The sequence below is a fragment of the Hylobates moloch genome, unplaced genomic scaffold (assembly GCF_009828535.3).
Source record: "Hylobates moloch isolate HMO894 unplaced genomic scaffold, HMol_V3 SCAFFOLD_5, whole genome shotgun sequence".
NCBI classification, from domain to species: Eukaryota; Metazoa; Chordata; class Mammalia; order Primates; family Hylobatidae; genus Hylobates; species Hylobates moloch.
This window is the reverse complement of record NW_026652280.1, coordinates 46,271,682-46,296,292: the sequence shown is the minus strand read 5'-3', so window position 1 is coordinate 46,296,292 and position 24,611 is coordinate 46,271,682. Positions and strand designations below refer to the sequence as shown.

The 24,611-nt window shown below is 34.5% G+C and overlaps 1 protein-coding gene across 6 annotated transcripts in view; it reads right to left on the bottom strand.

Annotated features, from left to right (window-relative positions):
- CCDC178 (coiled-coil domain containing 178) overlaps positions 1-24,611 on the bottom strand; it is a 506,076-nt gene that overhangs the window by 402,465 nt on the left and 79,000 nt on the right. For all 6 annotated transcript variants that reach the window (XR_009213490.1, XM_058438507.1, XM_058438509.1 and 3 more), the window contains exons 7-9: positions 18,840-18,862; positions 11,712-11,797; positions 9,045-9,245 (exon numbers count right to left, since the gene is read on the bottom strand). Coding sequence is in view for 5 of the 6 variants with exons in the window: in XM_058438507.1 (XP_058294490.1) it covers positions 9,045-9,245; positions 11,712-11,797; positions 18,840-18,862 (310 nt within the window). In the remaining variant the exon portion in view is untranslated. The remainder of the gene's footprint in view (positions 1-9,044; positions 9,246-11,711; positions 11,798-18,839; positions 18,863-24,611) is intronic.

Below are 24,611 nucleotides of genomic sequence, written 5' to 3'. Positions count from 1 at the left end.
AAGATTTCTTTCAGCAGTGTTATGTAGTTTTCCTTATAGAGGTCTTTCACATCCTTAGGTATATTCCTAAGCTTTTTTTTTTTTTTTGCAGCTATTGTGAAAGGAGTTGAGTTCCTACTTTCTCAGTCTGGATGCTGTTGGTGTAGAGCAGAGCTATTGATTTGTGTACATCAATTTTTGTACACAAAATTATTATCCTGAAACTCTGCTGAATTAATTTACCAGTTCTAGGAGCTTTTTGGATGAGTCTTTAAGGTTTTCTTTTTTTTTTTTTTTTTTTGAGACAGAGTCTTGCTCTGTCGCCCAGGCTGGAGTGCAGTGGCGCGATCTCAGCTCACTGCAAGCTCCGCCTCCGAGGTTCACGCTATTCTCCTGCCTCAGCCTCCCGAGTAGCTGGGACTACAGGCGCCGGCCACCATGCCTGGCTAATTTTTTGTATTTTTAGTACAGACAGGGTTTCACAGTGTTAGCCAGAATGGTCTTGATCTGCTGACCTCGTGATCTGCCCACCTCGGCCTCCCAAAGTGCTGGGATTACAGGCGTGAGCCACCGCACCCGGCCCGTCTTTAAGGTTTTCTACGTATATGCTCATGTCATCAGCAAACAGCAGCAGTTTGACTTCCTCTTTACCCATTTGGATGCCCTTTATTTCTTTCTCTTGTCTGATTGCTCCGGATAGGACTTCGGGTACTATGTTGAATAAAAGTGGTGAAAGTGGGCATCCTTGTCTTGCTCCAGTTCTCAGGAAGAATGCTTTCAACTTTTCTGTGTTCAGCACAATGTCAAAACAGCATGTTATTGGTATAAAAATAGGCACATAGACCAATGGAACAGAATAGAGAACCCAGAAATAAGCCAAATACAGCCAATTGATCTTCAACAAAGCAAACAAAACAACATAAAGTGAGGAAAGGACACCCTATTCAACAAATGGTGCTAGGATAATTGGCAAGACACATGTAGAAGAATGAAACTAGATCCTCATCTCTCCCCTTATACAAAAATCAACTCAAAATGGATCAAAGACTTAGATCTAATACTTGAAATCATAAAGATTCTAGAAGATAACACTGGAAAAACTCTTGTGGACAATGGCTTAGGCAAAAACTTCATGACCAGGAACCGAAAAGCAAACGCAACAAAAACAAAGATGAATAGATGGGACTTAATTAAACTAAAAAAGCTTCTGCTCAGCAAAAGAAATAATCAGAGTTAATAGGCAACCCACAGAATGAGAGAAAATTTTCACAAACTATACATAGAAAAAAGGACTAATATCCAAAATCTACAAAGAACTCAAATCAGTCAGAAAAAAACAAATAATCCCATCAAAAAATGGGCTAAGGATATGAGTAGACAATTCTCAAAAGAAGATATGCAAATGGCCAATAAACATAATGGAAAAAATGTTCAACATCACTAATTATCAGGGAAATGCAAGTCAAAACCACAATGTGATACCACCTAACTCCTGCAAGTATGACCATAATCAAAAAATGAGAAACATTATAGATGTTGGCATGGATGCAGTGAAAAGGAAACACTTTTACACTGTTGGTGAGAATGTAAACTAATTCAGCTACTAGGGAAAACAGTATGGATATTGCTTAAAGAACTAAAAGTAGATCTCCCATTTGATCCAGCAATCCCATTACTAGGTATCCACCCAGAGGAAAAGAAGTATATGAAAAAGATACTTGCAAATGCATGTTTATAGCAACAAAACTTGCAATGCAAAAATATAGAACCAGCCCAAATGCCCATTAATCACTTAGTGAATAAAGAAAATGTGATATATATACCATGGAATACTACTCAGCCATACAAAGGAATAAAATAATGGCATTCACAGCAACCTGAGTGGAATTGGAGACTATTATTCTAAGTGAAGTAACCCAGGAATAGAAAACCAAATATTATATGTTCTCACTCATAAGTGGGGGCTAAGATATGAGGACTCAAAGGCATAAGAATGATTTGTTGGACTTTGGGGACTTGGAGCAAGTTTTGGGGGTGGAAGGAGTAAAAGACTACACATTGGGTACAGTGTACACTGCTTGGGTGATAAGTACACCAAAATCTTAGAAATCACCACTAAAGAACTTATTCATGTAACCGAACACCACCTGTTCTCCAAAAACCTAATAAAATAAATAAATAAATAAAATTTTCTAGCACAATATAATTAAATTAGCCATAACAGAAATTTTTACGAAAATTTCAAAATAAATGCAAATTAACCAGCAACTTCTAAATAAATAGATTCCATAAGAAATCACAGGGATATTTAAAAAGATATTTTGAAGTAAATAATGAACTCACAGCATATGAGCATTTATAAAATGCAACTAATGACATTCTGAGAAGAAAATTTACAGCTTTTAACTGATAATTCTAGAAAATAAAAAAGGCATCAAGTAAATAATCACAGCTTCTCATTTATAAAAAGAGAAATATAGTAGGTTTAAATTACTCCCAAAGCAAATAAGATATGGGAAATCAGAGGAAAAATTTCAATGGTATAAAAGCTGAAACATAGTAATCAATAAAGGAAGCAAAAGTGGACTTTTTAAAAAGATCAACAAAATTGACAAATCTTTTGCTTGAATGACCACGAAATAAGGACACAAGGCACAAATTACCAAAATTAGGAATGAAAAAGATACCATCACTACTACTATTACAGAAATTAATTATAAGAGAATTTCATGAAAACATTTAGGCCAGCAAACTAGGTAACTACAATAAAATGGACAAATTCTTCAGAAGATATACATTACTGAAATTGACTCAAGCAGCAACAGAAAATGGAAGAGACCTTGATATGTTTTGGCTGTGTCCCCACCCAAATCTCAACTTGAATTGTATCTCCCAGAATTCCCACATGTTGTGGAAGAGGCTCAGGGGGAGGTAACTGAATCAGCAGTGGCGGGGCGGGGGGTCTTTCCCATGCTATTCTTGTGATAATGAATAAGTCTCATGAGATCTGATGGGTTTATCAGGGGTTTATGTTATTGCTTCTTCCTCATTTTTTCTCTTGCTGCTGCCATGTAAGAAGTGCCTTTCACCACCGGTCATAATTCTGAGGCCTCCCCAGCCATGTAGGACTAACTCCATTAAACCTCTCTTTCTTCCTAGTCTCGGGTATGTCTTTATCAGCAGTGTGAAAATGAACTAATACAGTAAACTGGTACCAGGAGTGGGGTGTTGCTGAAAAGATACCCCAAAATGTGGAAGTGACTTTGGAACTGGGTAACAGGCAGAGGTTGGAACAGTTTGGAGGGCTCAGAAGAAGATAGGAAAATGTGGGAAAATTTGGAACCTCCTAGAGACTTGCTGAATGGCTTTGACAAAAATGCTGATAGTGATATTAACAATAAGGTCCAGGATGAGGTGGTCTCAGAGGGAGATAAGAAACTTGTTGGGAACTTGAGCAAAGGTGACTCTTGTTGCGCTTTAGCAAAGAGATTGGTGGCATTTTGCCCCTGCCCTAGAGGAGTATGGAACTTTGAACTTGAGAGAGATGATGTAGGATATCTGGTGTAAGAAATTCTAAGCAGTGAAGCATTCAAGAGGTGACTTGGGTGCTTTTAAAAGCATTCCATTTTAAAAGGGAAACAGCATAAAAGTTCAGAAAATTTGCAGCCTGACGATTCAGTAGAAAAGAAAAACCCATTTTTTGAGGATAAATTCAAGCTGGCTGCAGAAATTTGCATAAGTAGCAAGAAGCCTAATCTTAATCCCCAAGACCATGGGGAAAATGTCTTCAGCCATATCAGAGACCTTCATGGCAGACCCTCCCATCACAAGCCTGGAGGCCCAGGAAGAAAAAGTGGTTCTGTAGGCCAGGCCCAGGGTCCCCATGCTGTGTGCAGCCTAGGGAGTTGGTGCCCTATGTCACACCCACTCCAGCTATGGCTGAAAGAGGCCAACATAGAGCTCATTGTGGCTTCAGAGGGTGGAAGTCCCAAGCCTTGGCAGCTTCCACATAGTGTTGAGCCTGTGAGTGCACAGAAGTCAAGAAATGAGGTTTGAGAACCTCCACCTAAATTTCAGATGTATGGAAATGCCTGGGTGTCCAGGCAAAAGTTTGCTGTAAGGGTGGGGCCCGCATAAAGAACCTCTGCTAGGGCGTTGAGGAAGAGAAATATGAGGTTGGAGCCCCCAACAGAGTCCCTACTGGGGCACTGCCCAGTGGAGCTGTGAGAAGAAGGCCACCATCCTCCAGAGCCCAGAATAGTAGATCCACCCACAGCTTGCATGTGTGCCTGGAAAAGCCACAGACACTCAATGCTAGCACATGAAAGCAGTCATGAAGGAGGCTGTACCCTGCAAAGCCACAGGGGTGGAGCTGCCTAAGACTGTGGGAACCCACCTCTTACATCAGCGTGACCTGGATGTGAGACCTGGAGTCAAAGGAGATCATTTTGGAGCCTTAAAATTTGGCTGCCCCATTGGATTTTGGACTTGTATGGGCCCTGTAACCCTTTTGTTTTGGCCAATCTCTCACATTTGGAACAGCTCTATTTACCCAATACCTGTACCTCCATTGTACCTAGGAAGTAACTAGCTTGCTTTTGATTTTACAAGCTCATAGGCAGAAGGGACTTGCCTTGTCTCAGTTGAGACTTTGAACTGTGGACTTTTGGGTTAATGCTGAAATGAGTTAAGACTTTGGGGGACTGTTGGGAAGGCATGATTGGTTTTGAAATATGAGGACATGAGATTTGGAGGGGCCAGGAGTAGAATGATATGGTTTGGCTGTGTCTCCACTCAAGTCTCAACTTGAATTGGAACTCCCAGAATTCTGACATGTTGTGGGAGGGACCCAAGGGGAGGTAATTTAATCACAGGGTCCAGTCTTTCTCATGTTATTCTCATGTTAGTGAATAAGTCTCATGAGATCTGATGGGTTTATCAGGGGTTTTTCCACTTTTACTTCTTCCTCATTTTTCTCTTGCCACCATCATGTAAGAAGTGCCTTTAGCCTCCTGCTGTGATTTTCTGAGTTCTCCCTGCCCATGTAGAACTGTGAAGTCCAATTCAACCTCTTTTTCTTCCCAGTCTCAGGTATGTCTTTATCAGCAGTATGAAAACAAACTAATACAGACCTAAAACTCGGAAATAAATTGATTTACCTATTAAAAATTTACTGACAACTTTGGGCTTAAACAGTTTGGCATGGATTAAAAAAAACTCAGTAAATGACCCTGGGTAGAAAAATAGTGACTTCAAGGAAATAAAAAACTCTAACTTAAAACTTAAGGTTTAGAGATCAAAATTCAGCTAAGAAATGAGTATGATAACTGATCTAGAACCAGTGAAACTCCTAGGATTCTAGTAGAGGCAAAAAGTAATCAAGGCTTATTGGACTTCTACAGAATAAATAGTTAACAACTGAAGATGAGATTACTATGAAATACGTTGAAACCATAGAATAAACTCAATATCAGGAATAGTTATAAGAAACAAGATATGATAGATATGTTGTTCACTACCCTCTCCCTTGGGATAGAGATAATTTCTTATAATATAGATTCTTGTTTTGGATGTGATACTTATTTGGGCTGTGTCCCCACCCAATCTCAACTGGAATTGTATCTCCAAATGGATGTGAGAAGTGAAGGTATGCCAGTTCCAAGCTGACACTTTGAGCAGCATCCTACGTTTCTATTCACCCTTTTGTATTCTTGCCATTTGCCACATGAAAACCATACTCCTGGGAAGGTGCTAGCCAAAGAGGATGAGAGAGACATGAAGCTGACCTGAACCCAACATACAGCCTTGAGCCAGTGCAATTGGATCTGTGGCCTGAAGAAGAGCTTCCCTAGCCAGCTCACAGAGCCATCAGCAAATAAGAAAATGCTTACTGTTGTAAGCCACTGAGTTCCAAGGTGGTTGTTACAAAGCACAATTGTAGTAATAACTGAATAACTGAATAATTAACAAAGACAAAACAATTCAAAACAAAATGGAAGATTTAACATTCCATTAATTACCGAGACCTTCTTCCATAGCAGTGGCATTCTGGTGAGCATATATATGGGACATAATTATCTTTGTAATCTGTCCTTTCTGATTACACCCTTTCTGTCTCACCCCCTGGGGTGATTAGCTTTCACCCTTCCCATTATGTGACTGGAATGCAGTAATTCTCCAAATTATGTCTACATACTATTCAAATTCATTCAGAAACCAGAGCTGTGATTTTTTTTCCTCTTTCATCAGATCATTATAGGAAAGTACCCATGGAGCCATAGTGTAGATTATGGGAAAGACAGGTAATATATAGAAGCAGGTACAGTGGGAATACCTGAGGAGCCTGAGTCACAAGTTTACTTGTGTCTTCAGATAATGTTTGAGTATAATATAATATAGGTACTCTTTTATTTTGCAAGGGAACACTGCTATGCATATCCAACTTTATAATTTGTAGGATCATATACTACCAAATTCAAGCTTATTTCTAGTTATCTTTTTTGATAGGAAAAACAAAAAGCATTTGCTAGTTAATTGGCTACACATTGGATGGCAAGGGCTGTCATTTTCAGGAGAGGCATATGCAGTCAGCTTAAAGTGACCAGATGGAGAGTGGGGCAGTCAGTGCTATAAATTCCCCTGCCTCACCCATCTCCATTATCTCCCCATGGTCTCTTGCCACTGATTCCCATTGGCTGAGCCCAACAGGAAGATAGAATGCAAACAAAATCTTTGATGCAGTCCACTATGAATCAGCCTCCTGGGCCACAAAACAAAAAATCTAAGTGGGATTGGGGAGTTAGGGGGGAAGATAAATCTGGAAGACTGACCAGAAAATATCTAGAAAGAAGTGAGTTTCCTTAATTTTATTTTTGAAAAGTATCTAAATTTATAACAAATATAATACTTAACATTAAGTTTGTTAAGGAGATTAAAATTTTTTCCTGTCTTACATGCTATATACTTTTGAGAATCTAAAGACTATAAAAATATATGACTCTATACTTTGTAAACAAATTCATAAAATTTAGAGATTATATTCTACATAAATAATAGAAAGGCAGAAGATTCCCGAGAACACATTACCTGAAAGGAATATGTTTCAAAGAGAAAGCTATTAACTTTAAAAAATACATAACAATAATGAATTTAAATTTCATTGCATATAGTGGCTACTTACATAAAATGAAGCAGATGAACATAAATCTGTTTTCTAAGTAGATCTTGTATTGATTAAAAGGTAACCCAACAGTAAGTTGTCACCCATGGCAATTTTTTTTTTTTTTTTTTTTTTTTGAGACGGAGTCTTGCTCTGTCACCTAGGCTGGAGTGCAGTGGCATCATCTCCACTCACTGCAAGCTCTGCCTCCTGGGTTCACGCCATTCTCCTGCCTCAGGATCTGGAGTAGCTGGGACTACAGGCGCCCATCACCACGCCCAGAGAATTTTTTGTATTTTTAGTGGAGACGGGGTTTCACCGTGTTAGCCAGGATGGTCTCGATCTCCTGACCTCGTGATCCACCCACCTCGGCCTCCCAAAGTGCTAGGATTACAGGCGTGAGACACCGCGCCCGGCCAACAAATATTTATTCCATAGTTCAAAACACATTTATTAAGTACCTATAATGTGCACACATGTATCTCAACTTAAATTTATTTCAAGAACTCCTAAAGTAGAACTCCTAAAACTACAATATCTAAGCACTATTACAAAGGGTATATGAGATTATATATGTTTATCAGCGAACAATTAAATAAAACCTTCCCTCCATATTTTTTCTACTACTACTAACAAGGAAGAACCTCCCAAACAATTAGGAAAATTGTGGATGACTCCTGTCATTGTGAATAGAGTCTATCAAGAATCTACTGGGATCCAGAATTTCCCAGGGTGTCTTTTCTGACCCTATGGTAGCCTCATTGCCTCTAAAGCACACACACACACACACACACACACACACACACACACACACACACACACAAACACACACACATATTTATAAATTATATAAATCTACTATATTAGTGGAGCATACACAGTATCAATTCTATTCAAAAAGAAAATTTCAAAAATGATAAAATTTACAAATATAAATAAAAGTTCTAATCTTTTTCTTGCAAGTCTCTGGAATTCATACACCCTACTTTGGTAACCACAGCTTTAGAAGACATAAAATTATAATAAGTCTAAATATGAGTACACTATGACCTATAATTTGAATTAATGGCTGTTGGTCTGGGTAATAATTAATAATGTCCTTTTTTCTCTCAAAGATTTCTTGGTTTAAAATGATAGATCATACATGGGCACCCTAATATTAATAAAAAAGCTCTTACAAAACATGTGCATCCTGAATTAAAATTTTTATTCTGTGAGAGAGTAAAAATCTTTCAGCTTCAGGCAGAATCAGGTAGTCAGGCATGTTTTCATAGGTACAGGGTTTGTAGAACAAACAAACAAAAAAATCCAATACCTTTAGATTCTTTAATCCTTCACCATAGGTCCCTCACTCTGTGAGCTAAAAGAATTTCCTTTTTTACCTTTCATTAAAGGTAAAACATTTGTTACCTGCATGACCCTTAGAAACATTTTAGGTTTTGATACCTGCTAGAAGTTCCCAAGGCAAATTTACTATTAAATTCTCAAATGCATATGCATTTAGTGCCTAAAATATCACTTAAAACTCTTTTAATTTTCCTAGAAATGTGGCTCATTCTCCTGGGCTCAATCTCCTGAGCTCAATCAACCCTCACACCTGCAGCCTCAATCTCCTGGGCTCAATCAACCCTCACACCTCAGCCTCCCAAGTAGTTGAGACTACAGGCGAGCACCACCAAGACTGGCTAATTTTTGTATTTTTTGTAGAGGCAGGGTTTCACCATGTTTCTTAGGCTGGTCTTGAACTCCTGGGCTCAAGTGATCCACATCCCCAGCCTCCCAAAGTGTGGGATTACAGGCATGAGCTACGGCACTAAGACAATTTTTTTTTAAAATATACAGACCTTTAATTAATTATCTGTGCCTCCAACAGAGTAAGAAGTAATATGAAAATCCCTATTATTACCTTTCTGCACAGCCAATGGGAGTTCTTGAAGTTTCCAGACTGACCAAGAGTCAATTTTCATGTTAATCATATTCTTTCTTGATCTCTGTAGTTTTAAAGCTTCTTCAGCTTCTGCCCGGTCAGTTTCTAGACTTTTAACGAGATGAATGGCCTCTGAGAGCAATGTTTCCATTTCCTGCTTTAACTCTGGACACTTTTCATCTTAAACAGAAATAAATATTTACATTTGCTAATAAATCAGTCAATAAGCTGGATGATGGGAACATGGGTCTTGGTTGCATTATTTTTTTCTATATATTTAATAAGAGAATGTTAGAAAAATGAATTAGTTTTTAAAGACAGTTTTATTATAATACAGATATAAGATTAATTATAAACTTTGAAGACCTATTTTTAATAAACATTTTATAAAATAATTACAATAGCTAAATCTCAACCAACATTTTCAGGAATAATACCATTTTATCTGAAGGAAAAAACACATGCTATTTATAAGCTGTACTATAGAGCTTTATTTTAAAATCATGCTTGTGTGTCCTCCTATAAGAAAAACGTATCATAATGATTATATCAGGTAAATACTGAATAATCATAATGGTTCCTAGAAACAAGACATATTCTTCAATCTCATCCAATAAGAACTTCTCTACTTAGCTTTGCCAGGAATTCATTGGAATTTTGAAACTCTATTTATTTAGTTGTAATACTAAATTAATCCTCAATTAACTCCTTTAATGAGAGATATTTGTGATTCCTGGTTCACAGTTCTGGAATGATGCGGCTTAATGTTAACAAAATTATTAACATGGGTACTCATTTGACCATTTATGAAATAAATGTGTAGAGTCCATTATGTTCCGGGAACAAGCACATGGTCTTTGCTAGAGATAAGGAAGGTAAAAAAGACAGATATGAGTCCTATCCTTGTAGGACTGATGCCTATAAACACTGACTTTTGCCAAAATGTTATATAAACACATAAATACAAAGTGTTAAGAGATAAGGCCCCTAAAGAACTGAGGCTAGAGGAAAAATAGCTAAACTGCATCAAGAAGAAAGAGAACGAATACATTTCTTTTTTATGTTGCTTTTGGACAATAAAGACCATGATTTTCTGCTAGATGGGAGTATTAAATAATGGTGATAAGCGCAAGCTCAGCAGTCACACAATCGCTATTTTTTAACCCATTGGACTTGTCAAGGAAATCCAGCATGCTGCCTCAGAAGCATTCTTATAAAACCGGTTTCCTTATTTTTAATGCATAAAAATGATTTTCTCTACACTGGTCCTTTATTTGGCATCTTTGAATCTACTGTTTTCTTTTGCCAAATTCTACATCTTGGATACTTTAAAATTAATTGTCTTTTTTAAATGAAAACATATTCACTCAACACTATGTTCTCCAGCCATTTTGTGATTCATATCAATTACAATAACAAGATTTCAGTCTGGAATATATGAATAAATTAATACCACTTAAAATACTTCTGATTGAATATATATGTGTTTTAGCAAAGGTGTTCATTATGTTTCTAGGAGCTGTCTTTTATACTATTTCAATAATAAATTCTAAAACAAATGCTGTATAGGTAACTTGGGATGCCTCAAATTCATCGTATTTAACATCTCATTTTTTTTCTTGAGTGCCATCTCAGTTTTGCAGTTTCATATTACTGTTCTAAGCAACTACCTGCAATTTTTTAGCATAAGGCCTTGATTACAACAAATCTTCCTCATCCTGCTATTGCTGTATGTTTTAGACCTCAAAAGTACATATTGATAATAAACGTAATTGTAGCAAATGGAATTGTAGTTGTGATTGTTAATATATCTATTTTTTCTCTCAGCATTTGTTATGTGAAAACTTGGTAAGCAATGATTAAGTTCCTCATTTTCACTGTAGGCACAAATAATGAAAAATAAAACAGTAGAAACAAAGCTTTGCTATGAATGAGAGCTTTGAAAAACAAAATATTCTTGCTTTTAAAAAGTCCTGAGTTTATTACTTAGTTTTCACTCAAGGATTTAGCAATTTTTTTGTGGCAGGGGAAGAGGAGGTGCTACATAAAATCTCAATAATATATTTAAATACACTGAAGTAGTGTTAACACAAATTTTACACCAGTATACAAAATATTATATATTTTATAAATTGTGACAAGAATATTTATCACAACTTAAATATATACCAGAGCTGCAATTTTCAATAAGGTAGTCATCATCCACATGCAACCGTTTACATTTACATGTAACTTAATTCACATTAAACTTAAAAATTAAGTTCCTCAGTCTCACTAGCCACATTTCAAGGGTTCAACAGCTGTATGTGGCTAGTAGCTATTCTACTGGACAATATAGACATGGAATACTGATTATCACAGAAAGTTCTATTGGGCAATACTAAACTACAAATAGCATCTTGAGAAGTGGATAGCCATCATTATATACTCATCACCTAAACCAGTACTTGGTGTATAATATTCACTAATAAATATTTGTTGAATGAATGCTTAATCAAATGATATAGAGGACTATTTTGTCTATTAAACATTCATAATAATTATAAAACTCTTAAACGTGATTATTGTGACAATCAGAAATATATTAAATGAAGTCAATGAGCTTTTAAATATATACAGTTATTCAAGTAGGAGGAACAACTTTACCTCTCTTTTCTCCTGGTTTGACCTCTTTCACTGGTGTAGCTACACTCCAATCTTCTTTCAGGTCTTTTGTGGAAGAAGTTCTGCTCCTATATAATGGGAAAGAAGCAAGAAGTAAATGAGAGAAGTACTTAAAGTTAGTAAAACAAATTTTAGGTTATGCTCTTCTATTGAATTTTAAATATTTGTGGTGAAACTTACTATACAAGATAATCTTACTAGATAGGAGACTAATATAGCAACATCCTAATAGGTAATGGGATTTGCACTTAACGGTAAATCAATAAAAACTTAAAATTAGTTACAAATGACCCAAAATGTCTTGAGAAGATATTAAAACTACATTTTTAAAAAAATAAATTGCTCATTCCTAGAGAGTGTTTCTATAAGACAAAGGGTATTCTGTGAGAATAATTTGGATGAGCTATTTCTGTAATTTCAGTTCAGTAGTTTCTGGGAAATCAATGTAAATTACAATGAGTAAAAATATCATTTCAGATAATAAACTTTTAGAAAAATATCTAAACTAAAATGCTGTTTCCTTCCTAGTAGCTATACTGTTGGAAAGTACAAATATAGAACATTGATTATCATAGAAAGTTCTGCTGGACAACACTAAACTGTAGTGTCTTGAGAGGTGATTATAAATTAAAATGTTATTTTCTTTCTAGCTAAAATTCTATATGTTGAATAATAAACTATTTCTCCATATTTCTCTGGTCTGACTCTAGAATCCTAAACTAGCCTTCATTATTATACATTTTTTAAAAGAGTTTTTTCTCTGATCAAAGTTACAAGAAAATTGGTATCAACAACAAAGCAGAGAATTTCTTTTTTAAATTTTCAGTACATTATTTTTATTAAAGAAGTATTCTAAATTAAGAAAACTGTATACATACCAAAATTCATAAAAAATAATATAATCCATATTTATTTATTTTTCTGAGATCAAACAGAATAGTCTAATGATATTTTAATTCTTATAAAATTAGAGTCACAATTATACATTCTGCTTTAGTTACTTGAAATTATTTTCAGTGTATTTTACTACCATTTCATATTTCTAATGGTTACAAATTATTTTTCTTGTCATTGTTCCACAACTTACCTAGGTAAGTCTGTCAATTCCAAGGTCAGAGAAATATTCTTTATATTTTCTTCCTTTAGTTTTCATATGTATTTCAGAATATTTTTGTTGAAAAGTATGTTTTTTTCTGATTTGTTTTCTTTTAAAAAATTGAAAAATAATTGTCCCAGCATCAACTATTAAATAGTACTTTCCCTGCTGGCTTTTAATGTCATTTACATGATATAGTAAATCATTATACGTAATTAGATCATTTTGTGTATTATCTTCTAAAGTTCGGTTAATTCTTGGACTAGTAAAATTCTATGCTAATTTTTCTATTTTTTTAATTGAGCCAAAAGTCCCATAATATATTAAACATTTGAAAGTGGAAACTTTAGTGGCATTTAATACATTCACAACATTGTACAACTATCGTCCCATCTCATTCCAATATATTTTCATCACTCCAAAAGAACATATGCTACTTATTAAGCAGTCTCTCCCCTTTCTTCAACCCACTACTCCATAGCAATGACTAATCTGCTGTCTTTGTGGATGAACTTTCATGAATATTTTATAGAAATGGAATCATATAAGTGACCTCTTGTGACTTTTTAAACTTAGCATAATAGTTTCAAGATTTCTCCATGTTGCAGTATGTAGAAGAATTTTATTTCTTTTAATGGTGGGATAATATTCCATTGTGTATATACAACACATTTGGTTATCTATTAATCCATTGATGGATTTGGGGATTGTGTCCACCTTTTGGCTATTGTGAATATAGATGTTATACACATTTGTATATGAGTTTTTGTTTGAACATGTTTTGAATACTTTTGGATATATATCTTGGAGTCAAATTGCTGAGTGATAGGTAATTCTAGGTTTCACTTTTTGAGGAGCCAACAAACTGTTTCTCGGTGTCTAAACTATTTTATATTCACACCAGCAATATGCAAGGGTTCTAATGTTGAAGAAAAGTGCAAAGAGTGGGCATCCTTGTTTTGCTCCTGTTCTTAAGATAAAAACTTTCAGTCTTCACTATCAGGTATAATATAAACTAAGGGTTTCTCATAAATATCCTTTATTGTGTTTAATAAAGTTCCCTTACAATCTAGTTTTACTAAAGGTGTGGGCTTGTGTCACATGTTAATTAATTTTTGTATGCTAAACCACTCTTGCATTTCTAGGATAAATCTCACTGATCATGATGAGTGTGTGTGTGTGTGTGTGTGTGTGTGTGTGTGTGTGTATATATATATATATTTATTTATTTATTTTTTTGAGACAAAGTCTCACTGTCGCCCAGGTTGGAGTGCAGTGGAGCGATCTTGGCTCACTGCAACCTCTGCCTCCCAGGTTCAAGTGATTCTTGTGCTTCAGCCTCCCAAGTAGCTAGAATTACAGGCGCCCGCCATCACACCCAGCTAACTGTTGTATTTTTAGTAGAGATGGGGTTTCACCATATTGGCTAGGCTGGTCTCAAACTCCTGACCTCAGGGGATCCACCAGCCTCAGCCTCCCAAAGTGCTGGGATTACAGGCGTGAGCCACCATGCCCGGCCGTATAATTATATTAATGCATTGCTGGACTCAGGTTGATAGTATTTTGTTGAGGATTTTGTCATTTTTTGTTTGTTTTATTTTGTTGCCCAGGATGAAGTACAGTGGCAAAATCACAGTTCACTGTAAACTTGACCTCCTGGGCTCAAGCAATCCTCCAATCTCAGCCTCTGGAGTAGCTAAGACTACTGGCAGGCACCACCACATCTGGCTAATTTTTTCACTGTTGTTGTTTGTTTGTAGAGATGGGTTTTGACTATGTTGCCTAGGCTTGTCTCAAACTTCTGGGCTCAAGTGATCCTCTGCCTTGGCCTCCCAAAGTACTTGGATTACAGGTGTGAGCTACTGTGCCTGGCCTGTCATGTATATTCACATATATTCTATAGTTTGCTTGTGATGTCTTTGTCTGGTTTCACTATCAGGTTATTGCTGGGCTCATAGGATGACTTAGAAATTATTCCCTTCTTTTCTATTTTTTGGAAGGGTTTGAGAAGGAATGATGTTAATTCTTCTTTCAATGTTTAGTAGAATTTACCAGTGAAGCCATCTGGTCCTGAGATTTTTTTCGTTGGAGAAGTTTTTGATTATTGATTCAATCACTTTATTTGTCATAGGTCTGTTCAGGTTTTCTACCTCTTCCTGAGAGTTTTAGTAGTTTATGTGTTTTTAGGAATTAGTCCCTTTCATCTTCGTTATTTAGTTTGTTGATACACATTTGTTCCTAGTATCCTCTTTTAATCCTCTTTATTTCTGCAGAATCTGTTGTAGTGTCCCAATTTTTATATTATTTTAGTAAATTTGTAATTGAGTCTTCTTTTTATTTTTGGTTAGTTTAGCTAAAGGTTTGTGAATTTCATTGCTCTTTTCAAAGAAACAACTTTTGTTTTAATTGATTCTGTGTACTGTTTTTCTAGTCTCTGTTTCATTTATTTCTACTTTAACCTTTATTTCCTTCCTTTTGCTAAATTTGGGTTTAGCATACTCCTCTTCTACTTCCTTAAGGTATAAAGTTAGGTTACTGGATTTGAGATCCTCTTTTTAAATCTAAGCATTTATAGCTCTAAATTTCCCTCTGTGTACTACTTTTGCTACATTTTGTAAGTTTAAATACATTGTGTTTTCATTTTCACTCACCTCAAGGTGTTTTCTAATTTCCCCTGTGATTACTGCTTTGACTCATTGGTTTGTAAAACATGATTTGTTTAATTTTCACATATATATGAAATTTCCAGGTTTCCATTTGTTATTGATTTCCAGTTTCATTCTATTGGGTCAGAAAAAAATACCATGTATAATTTTGATCTTTTTAGTTTCATTGAGATTTATTTTGTGGAGTAATACATGATCTATCCTGAAGAATGGTCCATGTGCACATGCGAACAATGTGTTTTCTGCTGTTGTTAAGTGGAGTATTCTGCATAAACTGGTTAGGTCTTGTTGGTTCATGTTATTCAAGTCTATTTATTTATTGATCTTCTGCTTAGTTCTTTTATCCATTATTGGAAGTGGGGGCATTAAATTCTCAAAGTCCTGTTGTAGAACAGTCTATTATTCCCTTCAATTCTGTTAGTTTATATGTCTGTTTTGAGGTTATATTGTTAGGTATGTTATATTTATAGTTTATATATCTTCTTGGTGGAATGACACTTTTATCAGTGTATCAAGTCTTTTGTCTTCTGTAACAGGCTTTGATTTAAAGCCTATTTTGTGTGACATTGGTATAGTCACTCCAGCTCTCTTTTACTTACTATTTGCATGGAATATGGTTTGTCATCCTTCCACTTTTAAGCTACTTATGTCTTTGTATCTCAGGTGAGACTCTTATAGACAGAATAAAGTTGGATTATCCATTTTTATCCATTCTACCATGCTCTACCTTTCAATTGGAGAGTTTAATCCATTTATATATAAAGTAATTGCTGATAAGGAAGGGATTATTTTTGCGATTTTGCTATTCATTTTCTATATTATTTATTTCTGAACTCCTCCATACCTGCCTTATTTGTAACTAGTTGATTTTTTTCCATATATTGTTTAGTTTCCCTCTCTTTGTTTTCCTGTATTTTTAAAAATAGAATCTTAGTGTTTATCCTGAGGATTACAATTAATATCTTAACTCTATAAAACTTGAATTAAAATCTATGTAGCTTCAATAGTATACCTATCTATTTATATATAAAGAACTCTGTTCCTTTACATCTCTGCCCTTTCTCTTATGGTGTCAGTTTCACAATTTACATAGTTATCCATTTTGTGTTCATTAGCAGAAATTTATAATTATGAATTTTATCCATTTGACCTTATAATCATATAGGGAAACAAATAAGAATTACAAAACAAAATACACTTATACTGGATTTTATACTTACCTTTGTAGTTACCTTTATTATTGCTTATTATTTTATCATATGGCTTCCAGTTACTCTCTAGTGTCCTTTCATTTCAGCCTGAAAGACTACTTATAGGATTTCTTATAGAACTGGACTGCTAGTGATATACCCCTTTGGTTTATCTGAGAATGTCTTAATTTCTCCTTTATTTTTGAAGGATACTCTTGCTGGATTCAGAATTCTTCACTGACAGTTTCTTTTTTTTTCTTCTGGCATTTAAATATGTCACCCCACTGCATTCCGACTTCCACAATTCCTAATGAAAAATTCACTGTTAATCTTACTGAGGGTCTCTGGTACACAAAAAGTTGCTTCTCTTGTGCTGCTTTCAAGATTCTCTTTGTCCCAGGCATTTGACAAGTTAACTAAAATGTATATGGGTGTGGATCTGTTTGACTTGATTCTATTTGGAGTTCATTGAGTTTAATGGATGCATAGATTTAAGTCTTTCATCAAATTGAAGAGTTTCTTAGCCATTGTTCTTCAAATATTTTTTCATTCTCTAGCACTTTCTTCTCACTTTCTGACTGCTATTATGCTTGATGGTATCCCTTAGGCTTATTAGGCACTTTCCATTTTTCTTTATTCTCTTGTCTTTCTCGTTTCTTAGAGTAGATAATCTCTAGTAACTTATCATCAAATTCACTGATTATTCTGACTGCTCAAAGCTGCTATTGAACCCTTCTAGTGAAGTTTTTAACTTCAGTTAGTTTATTTCTCGACTCCAGATTTTTTTTTTTTTTTCAGACAGAGTCTCACTCTGTCGCCCAGGTTGGAATGCAGTGGCATGATCTTGGCTCACTGCAACCTCCACCTCCCGGGTTCAAGTGATTCTCCTGCCTCAGCCTCCTGAGTAGCTGGGACTACAGGTTCATGCCACCATGCGCAGCTAATTTTTCTATTTGTTTTTAGTAAAAACGGGGTTTCACCATATTGGCCAGGCTGGCCTTGAATCCCTGACATGATCCACCCACCTCGGTCTCCCAAAGTGTTGGGATTACAGGCATGAGCCACCGCACCCGGCCTAGAATTTCTATTTGGTTAATTTTTATAATTTCTGTTATTGAGATTTTATATTTGTTGAAACATCACTTTTCTGCTTTAACTTAGTTATTTGTTCATGGTTTCCTTTATTTCTTTGAAGATACTTAAGCCAATTGATTTATCTTTGTCCAGTAAGTCCAAATTTTGGATTCCCTTGAGAACAGTTTAATTTATCCTCTTTCACTGTGAATGAGCCAAGCTTTCTTTCCTTTGCATTCTTCATATTTGCTTTTTGAAAACTGGACATTTTGAATATTTTAATGTGAAATAAAAACCAGATTACACTATTGCATTTGCTTTTTCTGTCTGTAGTGGGTTACTGTTTGTTTAGTGACTCTTCCAAACACTCTTTCATAATGGCTGTATTGTTTGTCATGTGTAATCATTGAAATCCGTTTCCTTAGCTTACTGGTGAGCTAGTGTTTTGTGTGAGTTATCTATAGCCTCAGGCTGCTGTGGCAAGTATATGCCTTTAAATGCTTTTCGCAAACACTGCCTGTAGGTAGCCCCAGCCTTGTGATTGCTCCAAGTCAAGCAAAGTCCTTTTGCTAGTCTTTCGGGGAGCTATCAGACCACTCAAACACAATTCTTTGAGAATGATGTTCCTATTATTCCCTCTGGCACTAGGAATCTGCACCACAGGTGTGCACTGCTCTCTTCATAGCTGCCACCAGTCTGAAGGCTGGAGAATGCTGAGCAGGCAAATTAAAATGCCACAGTGCTCTCTTAATGCAATGAAGCAGCTTCCTTCTTCATTGAATTTTCCCCTGGAGGTTATTAAATTTTTACTGGATTCCAGATTTCTGCGAAAGTCGATTCTGACCAATGTTTTTGCAAATTTTGTAGTTGTTTTTGTGGAGGGATGCAGCTCTGGAGATCTCTAGTTTGCCATTATCAGTGATGTCCTAATTCTCATATTTTAAAAAAATATATTGTAATACCTATTGTGAAAAATCTTGCATTCGATTTTCTATTCCTTTTGAAGTTAAACTGGATTATAGCAGATGATTGAAATTTTGACATTAAAAATAAAATAGTTTTTAAAAGCATGAAATTTTCTTACCATTCTTCAAAAGAAGTTTCAAACTGTCAAAACAAAAGATCTCAATAAAAATCAAATCTTAAACATATTAAAAAACAGTGAATAAATGTCACTTAAACTTGTCAATTCTCTACATATCTCTACTTCATTATATTTTTGTCTACTTATACTCTCGGTTGTGTAAACCAAAAATAAAATTCTAAGCCCCCCAACTGACTGAGTAGGTCCCCCCAACTCTTGGCCAAGTGGACCCCAAAGGAGCCTAAAAAACTAGTTAAGGACATGATGGGAAAGGGGATTAGACATGCCTCATTATAACCTCCTGCCTTTTTAATGTAGACATAACAGACCAGCATTAAAATTAAAACAGAAATCTTAAGATAAACAAAAAAGACTCTTTGTAGCACTAATATACCAAATTCTCACCTGATTCTGATATAGCATCACATGACAGATAACAGGCCTTGAAAGAAATCAAAGTATTTCACTCCAAAATATACTTCTTTGACATATTCAGAAACGGTCCTGCAAAACCATCTCTTGTGGCAGAAATTTGCATTCTGTAGAGAATCTGCTTCCCTTACTAGGTTCTTTTTAGTGAGCCTGACACCTTTCAAGGTCTGATAAGAGACATCACCATCTATTCTCTCTGAAGACTGCTACCTGGAGGCTTCATCTACATGACAAGAACTTTGGCTTTTTTTTTTTTTTTTTTTTTTAATGGTGAATTCAACAATTCAGGCAAGTCATATCTTTCAACCAATTACCAATCAGGAAACCTGAATTCACCTATGACCTGGAAGCCCCCATTTTTAGATGTCCCACCTTTCCAGGCCTAACGAATGTATAACTTGCATGTATTGATTTATGTCTTTCCCTGTAACTTCTGCCTCCCTAAAATGTATAAAATCAAGCTATAACCCAGCCACCTTGGGCAAATGTTCCTGGGACCTCCTGAGGCTGTCACGGACCATGGTTCTTAACCTTGGCAAAATAAACCTCTAAACTGATTAAGACCTGTCTCATAAACTTATTGGTTTACAGTTGTTTCCCAAGAAGTACATAAATCTCCTATCTATTCATACTGTTTTATTCTTAACCCCACCTAATTGTTCTGACCTTTGTCTCTGTGATTCTAAATCTTACACATTCATCAAAGGACAGTTCAACTGCTATTTATTCCCAAAAGACTTTCCTAACTGTCAGAAGTACATGACATCTATTGAATTGTAATGTGTTACCAAAGAGTGGTAAATACAAAATTATACGTGAGTTCACATATTTAGTTTTCCATAATATTATGCCTTTCCTGGACTATAAAGTCATTGGCAGGGGTTATTTTCTACAGATATATTCTAAGAGTATCTTGGGTTGTACAAGTCATAAATTATCAAAAATGTAAAACCAGAATGTTACAGTTTTCATAGATTATCTCTAATTCAAGATGTTTACTTGGCATACATGATTACTTCTCTCTAGTTCCCATATCCTATCAAAATCTGAACAAAAAAATATATGATATATATGTGTATGCATGTGTGTGTGTGTATACACACACACATTCACATTAATATATACATATACAGTCATGTGTCACTTGATAACAGTGATACATTCTCAGAAATTCATTGCTAGGCGATTCTGTCATTGTGCGAACATCATAGAGTATATTTATACAGACCTCAGTGGTATAGCCTACTATACACTTAGGCTATATGGTATAGTCTATTGCCCCTGGGCTACAAACCTGCACAGTGTGTTACCATACTGAATGTTGTAGGCAAGTATAGCACAATGTATTTGTGTATTTAAACATATCAAAATATAGACAAGGTACAGTAAAAATACAATATTGTAATCTCATGAGACCACTGTTGTATATGTGGTACATTATTGACCAAATCATGAAAAAGACTAAATTCATATACATAATAAAAAACTGAAGAATGCAATTATGTTTAAAATCCCAATAGATTTTTTCATATAATATAACAAGCTTATTCTAAAATTTATATGGAAGAGCATTGTATCAAGAATAGCCAAAGAACTCTAAAAAGGTAAAAAGAAATACCATATGAGATATCAAAACATATTATGACTCGTGTAAGTGACTGAAAGCAGATACTGGCATAGGGAGGTAAAATTGACTAGTGAGATGGAAGGGGCCAGAAATAGGTAAAATCATATATGAAACTTTGATGTATGATGGATATGGTATGGCTGATTTATAAGAAATGGCTGGATTTGAAATAAAATCAATGTGAAAAAAACTAATTTTCCTTAGAAAGTAAAATTAACTATCTATTCCATTCATATGCAAAAAAGAAATCAATTTCACATTATTGAGCAAATCTCCAAAGAGAAATTAAAATTTTAGTAGCTATAAAGTAAAACTGTTATAGGATTGTGGTATGGAAATTTTTCTTAAACAAGACACAAATCACTTAAAGCAAAAGTAAAGTGATAAATTTAATTACATTAAAATTAATAAAGTAAAAAGACAAGTCACAAACTGAGAGAAAGTGTTTACAACACATACAACTTACTAAAGGTAACAAGTTCTGAAAAGTCAATAAGAAAATACAAGTAAACCCAAAAGAAAATGGCAAAAGATAAATTGGCATTTCGCAGAGAAGAGAATAAAAATTCAGTGAGCATGTTAATAAGATTCTAAATTAATTAATAATCAGGAAAATGTTATTCCTTGATTTTGGAAACTGGCATTCACAGTCCTGCATAATGCAGAACCCTACAAGATGTTGATTTATATAACAGTTCTAAGAAGCCATTTGAAGTTGAAGTATCACAAGAATATCAGGGGAAAATTGGTTAAGAGGCACTTCAATGAATTGTGATATAATTATCCAAAACTTCCGGAGTCCTCAACAAGTTAGTAATAATTAATATTCTCAGCTTGATCTTTATAGCTCAATAGAAAATCATTTATTTTATAAAGATAAAACATTATTATTACTCCAAATTTTTGAAGCAGAGTGCAATTTCATATGAAGAAACGTTTTAAGGTAATATATCAAAACATTACCTTAGCAACTTTGTTTAGAAGTAAGTAACAAAGAAAAAATTAAAAAATTATTTTAGTGAGTCTTTGATCTGATGTGTGGAGGCAAAATTTCTGGTACCTAGCATTTAAACACTATTTATTCAGGATATTGAAGTGGTTAACATAGAGAAGGCCTACAATTCCAGAGAAACATTTGAAGTCTTACATTCATAACTGCCTATCTGAAAAATCTGGACAAATTTTAGAAGTTTCTCAAAGTCACTTTAAATCATTATTTTAAATAAAATTGCTGATTATATTTAAGCTTAGAATTTCACTTGTCATAAATATTTGTGGTATGTAGATGCTTTCATTAAAATATCTAATATAATCAATTATATCAAACTAACCACAAGACTCCATACAATTCTTATTTCTGATTTTATCAAAATAGCAAATGAAAACAAATGGGGAGGGAGAGCTAAAACTGCCCGATTCGATGTAGTTTAAAATATTATTACATTATAGGGGAAATGAAACACTTCATTTACTTATAGCTCTAAGCCACATTGCCCACAAACTTCTGCTTGATAAATCTAACATTTTCATTGACCTTGTTTATTTAACTCTATACTTTTATTGGAAATTATTACCAAATATTTAAATATTTAAATGCTATTGTTGAGACAAAAAGTATTCATGAAACCTTCTATTTTCCACTGTAAAAATAAGAAAATAATTAACCTTATGTTAGAAATCTTTTTTTAATGGACGATAACAAGTGCTAGTAAGGATGTGAAGAAATTAGAACACATTTATATTGCTGGTGGGAATTTAAAATAGTTGGGCTATGGAAAATAATTTGATGGTTTCTCAGTAAGTTATATATAGAATCATCACGTGACACAGCAGTTCCACTCCTAGGTATACAATCAAAAGAACTGAAAACAGGTACTTAATCAAATCCTTATATAATATATAATTATATAATATATAATACATGCATGTTCATAGTAGCCCTATGTACTATAGACAAAGGTGGGAACAACCCAAATGACTATCAACAGATGGACAGATACCAATTGTAGTATATATACACAATAGATTATTCAGCTATAAAAAGAAACAAAGTACTGAAACATGCTACAGTGTGGATCGACCTCCCACATTATGTCAAGTGAAAAAAATATGGGTCACATATTGTATTATTTTATTTATACCAAATATCCAGAATAGATATAGCTATCAAAATTGAAAATGAAAAAAGGAAAATTATCTCTATTTGCACGTCATGATCCTATAAGCAGAAAACCTCAATGCTACACAAAAAAATCTGTTAGAGCTAATAAATTCAGTAGTTGCAAGATAAAAAATCAATGTACAAAAATTAGTAGCATTTTTATACATGAATAATGATCTAGCTGAAGAAGAAATTTAAGAAAACAATCCCATTTATAACAGCATAAAATGCCTAGGAATAAGTCTAATCAAGTAGCTGAAAGATTTGCACACTAAAACTATAAAACATTAATGAAAGAAATTGAGCATGATGCAAATAAATGAATAAATATGTGTTCACAAATGGGAAGAATTAATATTGCTAAAATAATCATAGTACTCTAAGCAATATATAGATTTAATGCCATGTCTATCAAAATTCCAATGACTATTTTCACAGAAATAGAAAAAGAATATAAAATTAATATGGAACCATAAAAAACACCAAAAGTCCAAACAATACTGAGGAAAAAAGGTAATGTTGGAAGCATCAGACTTCTTGATTTAAAATTATATTACAAAGCTATCATAATCAAAACAGTATGGTCCTGGCATAAAAACAAAAACATAGACCAATGGAATAGAATAGAGAGTCCAGAAATAAGTTAAAACATAGATGGACAACTAATTTTTGACAAGGGCTTCAAAAAGACACAATGAGGAAAGAATAGTCTCTTCAATAAATGATGCAGGGAAAACTGAATTTCTTCTGTATCTTAAACAATACACAAAAATCAATTCAAAATGGATAAAAGACCTAAATTTAAGATCAGAAGCCATAAAACTCCTAGAAAAGAACATAGAGGAAAAGCTCCTTCACACTGGTCTTGACAACAACTTCTGGGAATCACACCAAAAGCTCAGACTTCAAAGACAAAAATACAGAAATGGAACTGCATTAAACTAAAAAAAAAAGAAAAGTCCAGTTACATACTGGGAAAAAAATAATCGGAAACCACATATCTGATAAGGAGTTAATATGAAGAATGTATAAAAAACTCTTAAACTCATTAGCAAAAACCAAATAAACTGATTTAAAAATGGGCAAAGGACATGAAGAGATGTATCTTCAAAAAACATAAATGGCCAACAGGTATGCAAAAAGGTGCTCAACATCACTAATCATCAAGGAAATGCAAATTAAAACCACTCTGAGATATCACACACACATAAGGATGACTACTATAAAAAAGACAAGAGATAAATGTTGGTGAGGGTATGGAGAAAAGGGAGCCCTAGTACAACTGTTGGTGGGAAGTAGAATGGTACAGCCATTAGAGAAAACGGTATGGAAGTTCCTAAAGAAATTAAAAATAGGACTACCACATGACCCAGCAATTCATCCTTTAGGTATATACCCAAAGGAGATGAAAGCACCAGCTCGTAAAGATACCTTCACACCCATGTTCACTACAGCATTATTCACAATAGCCAAGATATGGAAATAACCTGAATGTTCATCGATGAATAAGTGAATAAAGAAAATGTAGGGGGTGTGTTTGTGTCTCTGTGTA